The sequence below is a fragment of the Schistocerca cancellata genome, chromosome 4 (assembly GCF_023864275.1).
Source record: "Schistocerca cancellata isolate TAMUIC-IGC-003103 chromosome 4, iqSchCanc2.1, whole genome shotgun sequence".
Lineage (NCBI taxonomy): Eukaryota > Metazoa > Arthropoda > Insecta > Orthoptera > Acrididae > Schistocerca > Schistocerca cancellata.
Window position 1 is genome coordinate 919,617,080 of NC_064629.1, and position 12,832 is coordinate 919,629,911.

The following is a 12,832-nucleotide window of genomic DNA, read 5'->3' on the forward strand; positions in this document are numbered from 1 at the left end:
GCTTTAGGAGTTCTAAAACATACCTTTTCCAATTTAAATGCTCATCAATACGGACACCTAAAAATTTTGAAGTTTCTGCCTTATTTACTACACAACATTACAAATTATTTGTAACATAACAATCACTTTTGGCCTCAACATACAGCCAATTCAGTGCTGGCAAATCCAGTTTCCTATACAAATCATTATCAGGTTAGTCTCTGTTTATTCTACGACTTATTCTGTTTTTTCCTCTCCTCCTTTCACAGCAATGCCATCATTTTATGGGGACCAAATATACACTTGTTTCCCCATATGATGAAAATTTATTTCAGTACCTGTATGATAGAAAAAGCAATGCAATGAACTTCCCAAGTCCAGTGTATATTTCTCATTGCTCAAACCCAATATGAAGCCACTGTTCTCATAGTTTTTCTTTACAGTGACATTTCTGGAGGACAGCATTCAACAGAACTATTTCAGACAGTATCTAGTTACACTTATTTTGCTGTGAGGAAAATACTACCTTACCAAGTTTCACACAGTTACATGCCATCAGATTTTCCTCGCGCATACATCATAACATCAAAATAACTCGCAAATTTTTTGTGTCATCTGTGTTTTTATCGTCCTTTGGGCACGTCAAAATTGTCAGTTATAGTAATTCGTTTCTTCCACATATGAATATTAGAATACCTTCTTAGAGTGTAGAATGTGTCAATTGCTTTATACACCAAAACCTCTTTACTTCAAATTAAAATATTTCATCAGCAATGCACATCTCACCAGGCACCCTAATGTACATTCAATAGCAATGTATTCACAAGCTAGTGTGATTTTCTTACCTTTTACACGTGTCACTCATTTATTGTTTACAGGTAAGAGACTGCATCTCTTCCTTTTAACTGCAGCTTCCATATTTGAATACTCATCATCATAAACTGATGAAAGCAACAATTAGTGTGTATGGTTTGTATAATGGTGTTTGAGATAAGGGCAGTCAGAATGTCCAAATTTATGACAAACAAGTGGCTGTGAAACAGCCTTCACAAATTTCAGTAGTAACCCCCCCCCCTTTTTTTTTTTTTTTTTTTTTACACCAGGGTTGCCCACAAAGTAATGCACTGCATTTCTTTCACAGCCGAAAACAATGCTACCAATGTGAAACGTTACATATGTATTATCTGAAGTCTCCTGAGTGAGAACGTCAATTTTCCGTCACTTCTGACAGGTAGCGTACCTGCAGGACGGTTTCAAAATAGCGTCTGTAGGTGATGTTCTTTACAAGCAATGCGCCTTCATTGAATTTTCCACTGCAGAGAAAGAAACTGTGAGCAACATTCACAAATGCTTGTGCGAAGTCTATGGAGCATCTGCAGTCAACAGAAGTACAGTTAGTCGCTGGACACAGACAATGAGGTCATCGGAAGGCAGTTTGGGGGAGAGACCATCCATGTCTGTCAAACCTGACATGTTGCAGTGAGCTGATGATGTCGTTCACAAGGACAGATGTATTAACACTCGGCAGTTGGTGCTGCACCTGTCAATCAGCAAAGGAAGTGTGGATGCAATTATCAGCACTCTTGGATATTCTAAAGTGTGGGCAAGATGGGTCCCGTGGTGTCTAACGGTAGATCAAAAATTGCACAGAAAATACATTTGCCTTGATCTGTTGCAATGTTTTGAAGCTGAGGGGGAGGTCTTCTTGTCCCACTTTGTGACAGGTGATGAAACGTGGGTTCACCATTTTGAGCCCAGAACAAAACGACAGTTGATGGAATGGCACCATTCCCATTACCCACAGAATAAAAAATTCAAAGCAACTACTTTAACTGGCAAGGCCACAATCACCGTATTCTGGGACTGTGAAGCTGTAATTCTCATTCATGTGATGCCAAGAGTCAGTACCATTAATTCGAAAGCATATGTCAACACATTAACAAAACTCAAGATGCACTTCCAGTGACTTCGGAATCACAGTAACCCACAAGATGTTTTGCTGCAACACAATAACGCTCGGCCCCACACAAGTCTGAGGACTGCTGAACACATCGCAAAACAAGGTTGGACAGTGTTACCCCATCCACCACACGACCCTGACCTAGCCCCCTCGTACTTCCACTTGTTTGGGTCATTAAAGGATGCCATTCATGGAAGGTGGTGATTCACATAGTGAAGCACTGGCTCCTCCACCAGGACAAGGATTGGTACCGACAAGGCATACATGCCCTTGTTTCGCACTGGAGGAAGGCCATAGAACAGAATGGAGATTATGTGGAAAAATAGGGTGTGGAGATACACCACTATTCTTTCGTGTGTGTAATTCTCATTACGTTCAATAAACAATTGTTGAAGGAAAAAAATGTGGTGCATTACTTTCTTGGCAACCCTCGTAGAAGGACAAAAGGCTTTCTCAGCACCCTGAAGTGGTCAAGATTTTGCCTCCTGAAGGTAAGTTCTTGCCAGTAATTCTGTCTGATTATCTTACAGTTTTCACAAGTGAATTTTCTTTTTCATACACACACTATCCAGTCACACTAATGTGACCACCTGTCAAAAGTCCGAATACCCATCTTTTGTAGTGTGGACTGCTGCAAGACGTGCAGGAAGAAAATCAGTGAGGGTCTGGAAGTTACCAACAGGGATGTGGGGACCTGCCGACTACAGTGCTGTGGCCAGCTGTGCTAGGTTTCTTGGTTGAGGATCTATAGTGCAAACTGACTGACTGAGATTCTCTCACAGATTCTTGATAAGGTTTCAATCTGGGGAGTATGGTAAACTCATTCTGTTGTTCTTTAAACCATGCACCCACTCTGTGAGCCATGTCACACATTGCATTTCCCAGCTGCTACACATCACTGTGCCAAGGAAAAACAAACTGCATGTAGGGCTGAAAAATGGTCCCCCAACGTCAGTTGGATACCTGGGTTGATCCACTGTGCCTTCCAAAATGTTGAAATTACCCAGGGAATGCCAGGAAAACATTCCCCAGACCATATCGCTCCCTCCTGGTTGCAGGGTGTTTGCTTTCAGACATTTTACACTGTACACACCAATGGTCATATGTCTGATGGAGCATAAAACATGAGTCATCTCAAAAAGCCACCCGTCACCACTCAATGCACATCCAGTTATCATACTGGCAGTACAAATTCCAGCCTTTGTCACCGATGAACAGCAGTCAGCATTGGTGCATGACCCAGACCACTTTTGTGGAAACCCATACACAGCAACATTTGCTGAACGGTCATGAGAAGAAATTGTTAGCACCTTGGTCCATCTGGGTGGCCAGTTGCCCAACAATAGCACATCTATTCACCCATACACATTGCCGCAACCGCCACTCACTCCTGTCATCTACTGCATCTGGTGCACCCAGTTGCCTCAGTGCTGGTTTTGGATAGTGCCTTTTTTCCATGCACGGTATAGTTTAACTACTGTGACACACTAACAGTTTACAAACTTAGCTATTTCAGAAATGCTTACACCCTTATGTTGAAAGCCAATGATCATCCCCTTTTGGACATCAGACAAATTGCTCCTTACACAACAAAAGCACTCTCAAACCAGAAATTCTGCTTTAATTACAGCAGAAACTACTCTATGTTTATGACTTACAAACAGCTTAAGAGATCTAAATGATTAATGGAAAATCTCATATAGAAATGTGAAACAAATACTAACAAAGAGATAGAGGGGCTGGCCAGTACTTACCTCAGCTCAGTACAGCCGATAGATACACACAAAACAAAACCGAAAATTTATGTTCCTAGCTTTCGAAACAAATGTTCCCTCTGACAACCATGCCTCCATCCTTGCTACCCTCCCTAATTTCCTTTCCCTGTTGCTTCATAACCTGGGTTGTGAGTAACTGAATCTCCTTTCCCTTCTTCCCTTCTTTCCCCTCTCTCCTCCCTGATGAAGGAACATTTGTTTCGAAAGCTAGGAACATAAATTTTCGGTTTTGTTTTGTGTGTATCTATCGGCTGTACTGAGCTGAGGTAAGTACTGGCCAGCCCCTCTATCTCTTTGTTAGTATTTGTCAAACAGCTTAAGAGCATTTGTGTTTTGTTATTGGACAGATGTGTCAATCCTAAAACAAAATTTCCCCCAAACTGAAAATGTTGGTTGGTTGGTTGTTTGTGGAAGGAGACCAGACAGCGTGGTCATCAGTCTCATCGAATTAGGGAAGGATGTGGAAGGAAGTCAGCCGTGCCCTTTCAGAGGAACCATCCCGGCATTTGCCTGGAGTGATTTAGGGAAATCACGGAAAACCTAAATCAGGATGGCAGGACGCGGGATTGAACCATCGTCCTCCCGAATGCGAGTCCAGTGTCTAACCACTGCGCCACCTCGCTCGGTCTGAAAATGTTAGCTATAAAAATGAAATGTCACTATCTTCAAAGGAAAAGCTAATCTGTCATTTTTTGGTGATTTTTAAATTCAACTGATGAAAATTTGTAAGAATTCGCTATTTTTGAGCACAAAACATTTTTATTGTTGGCCAGTGTTACTGATCTTCCCATTGCTTCTAAATGTGTTACGATTTTCGATGTAATGATATACTAACAAGAGAATGCAACAATTCCTTCTAAACGTGTCCTATGTCTGCTCTGCTGCTATCTCATTGGCTGCATAGATCCAGCAACTGACACACACAGCCCTTTCCTTCCGATCATACCACATGGCAAGCGTTGACAACATTGCTGACGAAACATGTAGGCTAAGCATACCACTGGCCTTGATCTAGACATTTACCAGGACTTAATAACAGAGAAAATGAGGAAAATTACGCCTACACTATTTCATAATTCTTCACAGATTATTCAGTTATATTCAACTATGAAAGTGTGCCTTAAATTTTCACAGTCACTGCTTCGATATCTTTCATTCTTTCTTGGAATGAAGTTTGTAGGACAGACTACACTACAGCACAGTTATATGTCGAGTTTAGGTTGGATGGTGATTGATTGTGAGATAGAATAGCCAAGAAATGTGATCCTGTAAGAAAGGTCAGCCAGTCAGTGAACGTAATGATTCACATTTGTATCATATTACTTCACATTTTATTTTTGACTCTGTATCGTGCTACAAAAAACCATTTTTATTGTTATGGGAAAAATCTTTTGAACTCTTGTTATTACAATGACCATTTTATCTAAGTACATTTCACATTCTCTGGTTATATTCATGTCAGTATTTGACACAACTTCAACTCAGCGAGAGGAAAAATCCATTATTTGTGAGCTGCTCTCACAGAGTACTTACAACTAGCTGTTGACACAATTTTGCATTTCCATCATATCTCATGCATGTATTGCCAACATTGCTCCACAAAACACACAGGTCAATCTGTATGAAGTGATCCAATGAAGGTTGCTTGCCATTTTCAAATATTTCAGTTTTCTGTATGTGATTACTCTACAATTGAGAAGTTCAAAACAGTGTTTCAAACAATTTACCTTGCACCATTACTGAATTGTGGCCATATTTATTTGTAAGTGCATGACAGTTTTTCATTTTGGAGACATCAGCATTAATTAGAATATCTCTGGACTGGGTTAAGTTACAACATTGCAATTAACATTAAGTTTAGAGAAGTCTCCTCTACAACACTGTTTATTATCCAGAATACCCTAAATTCAGAAGTACCTAGTCAAAATGACCTCCAAAATTTGGTGCTGAAAATTTAGAATATCCACTTTTTAGACCCAAAAATAACAACAAAGGAGTGATTTACCAGAGTGCATTTTTTTTTCTCTAGTTAGATATCATAAACTAATAGCATTAGATAGAGCAAGAACAGTGACAAATGTTTCCTTAATTTTTTATAAATTTTTGAAATGTGACAAATTTTAACTTTTTGTAAAGTTTGGGGCTAGTTACCTCTGGTGTGACTGAATATAAAAAATTGATTTTTGCATGTTCCATTGTAACAAAATTTGCTTGTGACCTGTATTTAGTTGACACTATCAACCTATATTTAGTTAGTATTATTTATTTCAATAATAAAATATTTATCAATAGGAGCTTTTGCTTTAGTTCTATCTTTAAAAATTGCCTATTTACATCTTGGTTTATTCTCAATTAAGTAGCACATTACCAAGATCAAAATGACAAAACTAAAATAATAAACATGTGAAATTTCTCTGTTGTTGAGTAGGGTACAGTTTTGTGAGTAAGTGTAGTCCTCAAGACAAGTGCGTACAAAAACTCAGTGGATAAAGCAAAAAGTCTGTACAGGAGCCCAGCAGTCAGTGTCAAGTCTGTACATGAACTTTTACTTCCACTACATTTGCTGGGTGTGGCATTTTTGTAATCTGTTCCCAAACCTCTGTTAGAGTGGATGTACATACTTCACCGAGAGTGTACAATGTTTTATGTGCTTTTGTTATATGATTTTTAATTACCTAAAATAATTTCAAAATTTAATAATACATAAATTTGAAAGACTAATTGGAATGCAATAAAGTGAATGAACAGTACTTACTGGACAGAGTCTGTGAAGTGTGTCACAAAAAAGTTTATGGTTCAGTTTCAAAAAAACTTAAAGAATGTTAATGACTTTGATGAATGTAGACGAACTTTGTTTATATTACAAGACAGTTGTTCTAGATCAGTTTGTATCATGAGAAAAAATATATTTTGAAGTACAGCCATATTTTTGGAAGAAAATGCTGTGATTGACTAAAAGTTCATAAGAAGCCAGTTATTAAAGGTTTGAGGGAAATAAAATTTGAACATTTGTACTTGTTAAGCGCGAATAAAGCAGCTTCCAGGGTGACACTTAATGTGATTCCTGGAAATTCCATGTGCCCAAATTATTACTTGAAAATATTTATCGTGAATTCAGAATCAGAATCATGTAACCTTCTTAATGACATTTATATTACTAATGAGGAAGCTACTAGCAAATTGGATCTTGCTTGTTCTAATTTAGAAGTATCTCCTACTTTGGAAAATAAGAAAATTGATTAGCTGGAAAAAGAAAAGCAGCTACTGAAAGCAAGGTACAATGAATTTCAGACAAAATTACAAAAGACTTAGGATCATGCTTTAATACTGCACATACCAACAGTATTTCTAAGAAAGAAAAAAATTTACATCCAGAATCATCTGACACTGAATATTTGAGCTTAATTAAAAAATTAAAAAGTAAGTGTTTAGTTATACCTAAAGCAGAAAACGTTAAAATTTTACTTTTGCTCCCTGACACATGGTCAAGAGAAAAAAATTATTCACGAGTTCAACTTTTCTGATAGTTTGGTTGGACTAACCTGAACATTACTGAAGCAGCAAGGCAGTTTTAGGAAAGAGGTAATGAGTGGATATAACTGAAGAAACACTGGAAAAAAATCAAGCAGTTTTTTGAAGATTGTGAAAACAGTACAACATGTCCGGGTAGAAAAGATAGCAAAAGATTTGTTATGCATGGAGTTAAAGCAACAATACATAAACTACTAGTGCTGTCACATTTAAATTAACTTTATGCAGCTTTAAGAAATGCTCAACCTGAATGCAAAACTGAAAGGTCAAAATTTTGTGATCTTTGCCCTAAGTGGTGTCTTTACTCGGGCTCCGCAGGAACAAACTCTGTATGCGTTTGTATCATCAAAATGTCAAATTGATGACAGAGTGCAAAACTCACTGATGTTAACCACAAAGAGTTGCCAGATTTAATGGCCTTTTATGCTAACAATGACAACTGCATGATGAATTTGTGTGATAAATGCCCTGCTAAAAAAACCACTCTTGAATTGTTTAACAAATCTGAGGAGGAAATGCCCGAAATGTTACCTTCAAACATTAGGTCACAACCGATACAGCTGAAATGACAATAGTGGCTAAATCTCAGGAAGAGTACTTTGAATCTTTAATTGATGATTTAGAAAATCTCAAAAGTCACCACTATGTTTCTAAAATCCAAAGCAAGTTCTTGAAGGGCAAAAAAGACAACTTTTATGAAACTCAATACATAGTTCTAGCTGATTTTGCAGAAAATTCTATTAGTGGTTCAGGATGAAATACATGGGTACCACTGGGTCAATGACGAGGCAACAGTACATCCATTTATTCTGTACTTCAAAAATGAGATGAAGTTTGCAGTTCTTCAATTTGCATTCTACACGACTACTTCACGCACAACACTTCGCTTGTCCATGTGTTTCAAAGTATGTAACAAATTACATAAAAGAAAAGTTGTTCAAGTTTGAGAAGCTCATACTTTTCAGGTGGAAGTTAAAGTCAATAAAAGAACAAAAAAAATTTTCAAGTCTTTGCAACCGCAAAGTAGATTTCAGGTTGGAGGCCACATGGCACTTTTTTGCCTCATGCCAAGGTAAAAATGCATGTGATGGAGTAGGAGGTACAACAAAATATGGAGTGAGTAAAACCAGTCTACAAAGAATGACCACAGACCAAATTCTTACAATAGAGGACATGTATTCCTTTAGCAAGAATAATATTACAGGCATCACCTATTTTGTCATCAAGACAGAAGAGATAGTTCTTCATATCAAAACAACACTTCAAACCAGATTTGACAGCTGTATAGCAATAAACAAGCTAATTCCACAAACTCCTTGGCATTGCATAAAACTTAAGTTGGATTCTACATAACATCAGAAATCGAAATTTGCATCAGTAAAATTAGTTCTCAGTCTTTTAACACTGAATGACATAGCGGCATGTGTGTATGATGGACAATGGTGGCTTGCCCACATTGAAAGAATAACTTGGGAAAATAATGATGTTTCTATGTACTTTTATCACCCAGCTGGCCCAAGAATGTCATTCATGAAGTCTAATAGTGACAGTTTTGAGACCAATGAAAAATGTATTAAGGAAGATTTTAGGGCTTGAACATACCACAGCAACTGGAAGATCTTATTCTATATCACAAAAGCTGTCTGAAGAAATAAGTGTTCTTTACAATCACCTCTAGGATTAGGAAGCACCACATCTCAAAAGTACATTAACTGAAATTATTTATTTTAAATTTGTCAAGATAATACAAGTGTTTATTTCAGTAATTTTTCATTTTTTCTGCATACAATTCAGCACCTTAACTTCAATAATAATTGATTACATCCACCCAATATCACACACGAATTAGACAATAGCCATAAGATCAATTCTAGTTTAATGTGAATTATTTGCCCATTCTCAAAAAGTCATATCAAAGTCAAAAATTAAAAAAAAATTAAGGAAACATTTGCCAGTGTTCTTGCTCTATATAAGGCTAGTGGTTAATGATATCTTAACAGAGAAAAAGATACACTCTGATAAATCACCCGTTGGTTATTATTTTTGAGTCTAAAAGTGGATTTTCTAAATTTTCAGTGCCAAACTTTGGGGATCATTCTGAGCAGTTATTTTTGAATTCAGAGTATTTTAGGTAATAAACAATGTTGTCGGGGACTTTTTCATGTCAATTGCGATGTTGTAACATAAACCAGTACAGAGATATTCATATTAACACTAATGTCTCCAAACTGAAAATTTGTGTGCTTACGAATAAAAATGGCCAACATTCAGTAAGGCTACAAGGTAAATAAAAAAAAAACTGTTTTGAACTTCTCAGTTATATGGTAATCATACATAAAAAAAAATATTTAAAAATGATAAAGCAACCAACTTAATTTTTATTGGATCACTTCACTTGGATTGACCCACACATGTATACTTCGATTAAAGTAACTTTACGATTGATGTTTCAGCAAGTTGAGTGGCAGGAAGGCTGCAGGGTCAATTATTCTCTTTTTTTTTTTTTTTAAAACATTCAAGCTGTATGATCAAGCATAACAAATGTAAATAGAAACTCATTCTACTTATCTGCTTAAGATGCTTCAATGCTAATAGTTCCTTAAACTTGCCCCTCTCGAAGCATAATATAAATCAAAGAGGAAGAGAGAATCTGTGATAAAAACTGCATAGGTCAACAGTCTATAGATATCACATGTCAACCCCCTTCTGTGAAATGACAATGATGACGACTGTTGCCTGTGATGTCTTACGTGTGCAAACACGAAGAGAACAAAACACAGGTTTTTTTTCCATGTATGTTATATAGTAGGAGCCAACTAAGGTGAATACAAAATCTTAGTTGCGGTGACATACTGATCTGTAGCATAGCCTGCGGCCTTGAACACATTGAAAGGTAACAGTTTTATTACGAGTTGGAGCAGCAGTGTCGAAGGCTTCAGTTAACCCTCAGCCACACTTTAACAATTAGAGGAAACATGCATATTACCAGGGGAAGAAAAACTAAATCAGATCACAAGTTTGAAAAGTATCTAGCTACTAGCAGGCTATAAGAGTATACAGCAAACTGCCACAAACATTAAACAAATGAGGAAACATATAACTTAGGAACATTCAACATCTTTTCATAAGCAACTGCTTTTATTCAGCAAAAGAGCAAACGTTGGTAGGAATGCGACTGCATGCAAATGAGTAGACAATATTGAATGTCATGATCATCATTTATTGATCCATTCTGATCCATTACATACTTGAACAGTACAATGGATGCTGCCATTAGACTTGATAATGTTACATAATGTTTCTGTTATTCAGATAGATAATTACCAAATGAAAATTATGTATGAGACCTAACGTTCAAGATTGAGGGATCACACGGGTAAAAACTTGCACAGAATAAACAAACAAAAAAATTATGCAGAGACGCCATTAAAAACTTTATTTACAGTTCCTAATAAGTTATGATATTTCACTTACCCATCGTCCCAGTCGAAAAATGATCCCTGAATCTTTCGTCTGTCTTTGCCAGGTGGTGCAGGTGCTGGTCGCACGGGTACATTCATTACTACAGATTTCGAAAGGGAAAACTATTAGTAAATAGGAAGAGCGCTGCAAAAACATATTTTATTACATCAAGATGAGATATAAATGTCAAAATCCATTCCGACATAAATGTATTAACACACTTCTTTTCTTAAGTCAAATTAATTCAATATCACAAGTTCTGAACAGTGAAGCACAAGCAAAACCTGACAATTCTGATATTTAATTCGTCACAACAAATTACACAAGTGCGTACTTTGAATGACGCCTTCTTGTCGTCCAATTACAGTTTTTAAAAAAGGCACTAAACACTCCTCGAATCCAGTTGACTCGTTCCGCTTGAACACCTCCGTTGACAAACATCAACAATGTACACTTCGTACATCTGTACACGATCTTTTCTGCGTGTAAAACTATAATTTAACAGCATACTGATTTTACAACAAAAACAGACAACTACCACACCTGCCCCCAACCCGCATCGTTCACTTGTTCTCCAATGAGCAATCTCTTTGCATCACAATCAGTGACAAACTTCACTGTAGTTTCATTCAGGATGACATCCGGTCATCGACGCAAAATGAACCGTCGCATTTAACAATAGGACAGAAAAAGAGGCTTCACAACACATACATGTAAGAAAGCCACGTAGCTTCAATGCTTAAGAGGAACTCAGTTTTCAGTCCTTTAAATATTTACTGTAATGTGGTATTGGCTCTGGAAAAGACCAACACATACTTTGTAAGTTTGTATCGTAAATGAATGAAAATTAAACAAGTATAAAGCCAGTAGCTCAACGCAATTAGTTTGGGAAAGTAGCGTATATACTAAAAACGCTTTATTTTTAATTCACGAGGTTCTGCATGGTAATCCTTTGTGGAGGAGAACACATGACGAAATTATGAATGAAAACACGCACAACACTGGTGTAATATTCTACAATATTGTGGAATGTTACACCAGTGTTGTGTGTGTTTTCATTCACAATGTATAAAATATTCTACCAGGAACCGACGGAACACTCAATTAATGCATATGAGGAAATCTTAAGTTTTTTTTTCTTTGATTGAGAATATGACTGCTTTACTATTTTCAGGCTGTATACATGTGAATAAACATCCACAAATCAGGTAGTGAATTTACGTAACCCCAAGACAAACAGAAATTAAAAGGAATTTGCTCAAGGACATGATGAAAGGTTAAAACATTCCACAACGCATTTCAAATGACAACATTCATTCAGACCGTTACCGGAACAGACTGGGCTACAACATTTCCGGGGAAGAAAGGTTTGAGGTTAACACTGGTCGGCTATAACGATGGTATCGTGTGCTAATGGCGCACTCACGCATGTTGCAGTAGTGGAGTGTTGCTTTGGCTTCTTCTTAATCTTTATTTTATTGTTTCCTTTATTTTCGGGACAAGGTCGATTAACAGCAGGCGTCGTCACCATCAAATGGTGGTGTGTTCACACTAGATGAAATGTCAACACAACGACACTTCGTTTAGTCAAAGCTTTCAAGGTGGTGAAGGCTTAGGCCCAGTATCGAATAGTGAGAGTGAGATTTTGAGATACGGAATTGACTTTCTTATTGTTGTTGATGCCTCAGTGTTCATCTGAGGGATTTAAGGCTTCAAAAAGCACACACACACATTATTAAGTGTGGTGGCATCAGTGGCAGACTCATATGGGGAAGGGCAACCCCCCTCGCAGGGCCGCCCGCATTGCCACCCGCTCCGCCAGCCCACCAGTCATCCTGCACGCTATTCATTTGTTTCTTTTGTCAGTCGACTCGACTGAATCGAGTTATCGAGTAGTTGTACTTTTCTATGTAGCACGCGCATCTGGGTCATCGTATTTTATACGTCTCTGTCTGGCACATAGATACACTATGTGATCAAAAGTATCCAGACACCTGGCTGAAAATTACTTACAATTTCTTGGCGCCCTCCATCGATAATACTTGACGACAGCTTCCACTGGAAATGGAAATGTCGTGTGGCTAGGGCCTCCCGTTGGGTAGACCGTTCGCCTGGTGCAGGTCTT

General features: G+C 37.5%; 1 protein-coding gene across 1 annotated transcript in view; it reads right to left on the minus strand.

The window, feature by feature from the left end:
- The window catches only part of LOC126185091 (SH3 domain-containing protein 19), a 100,029-nt gene extending 88,738 nt beyond the window's left edge, over positions 1-11,291 (minus strand). The window contains exons 1-2 of the mRNA XM_049927891.1: positions 11,042-11,291; positions 10,720-10,807 (exon numbers count right to left, since the gene is read on the minus strand). Coding sequence (XP_049783848.1) covers positions 10,720-10,805 — 86 coding nt within the window. The 5' untranslated portion in view covers positions 10,806-10,807; positions 11,042-11,291. The remainder of the gene's footprint in view (positions 1-10,719; positions 10,808-11,041) is intronic.
- Positions 11,292-12,832: the final 1,541 nt, after the last annotated feature.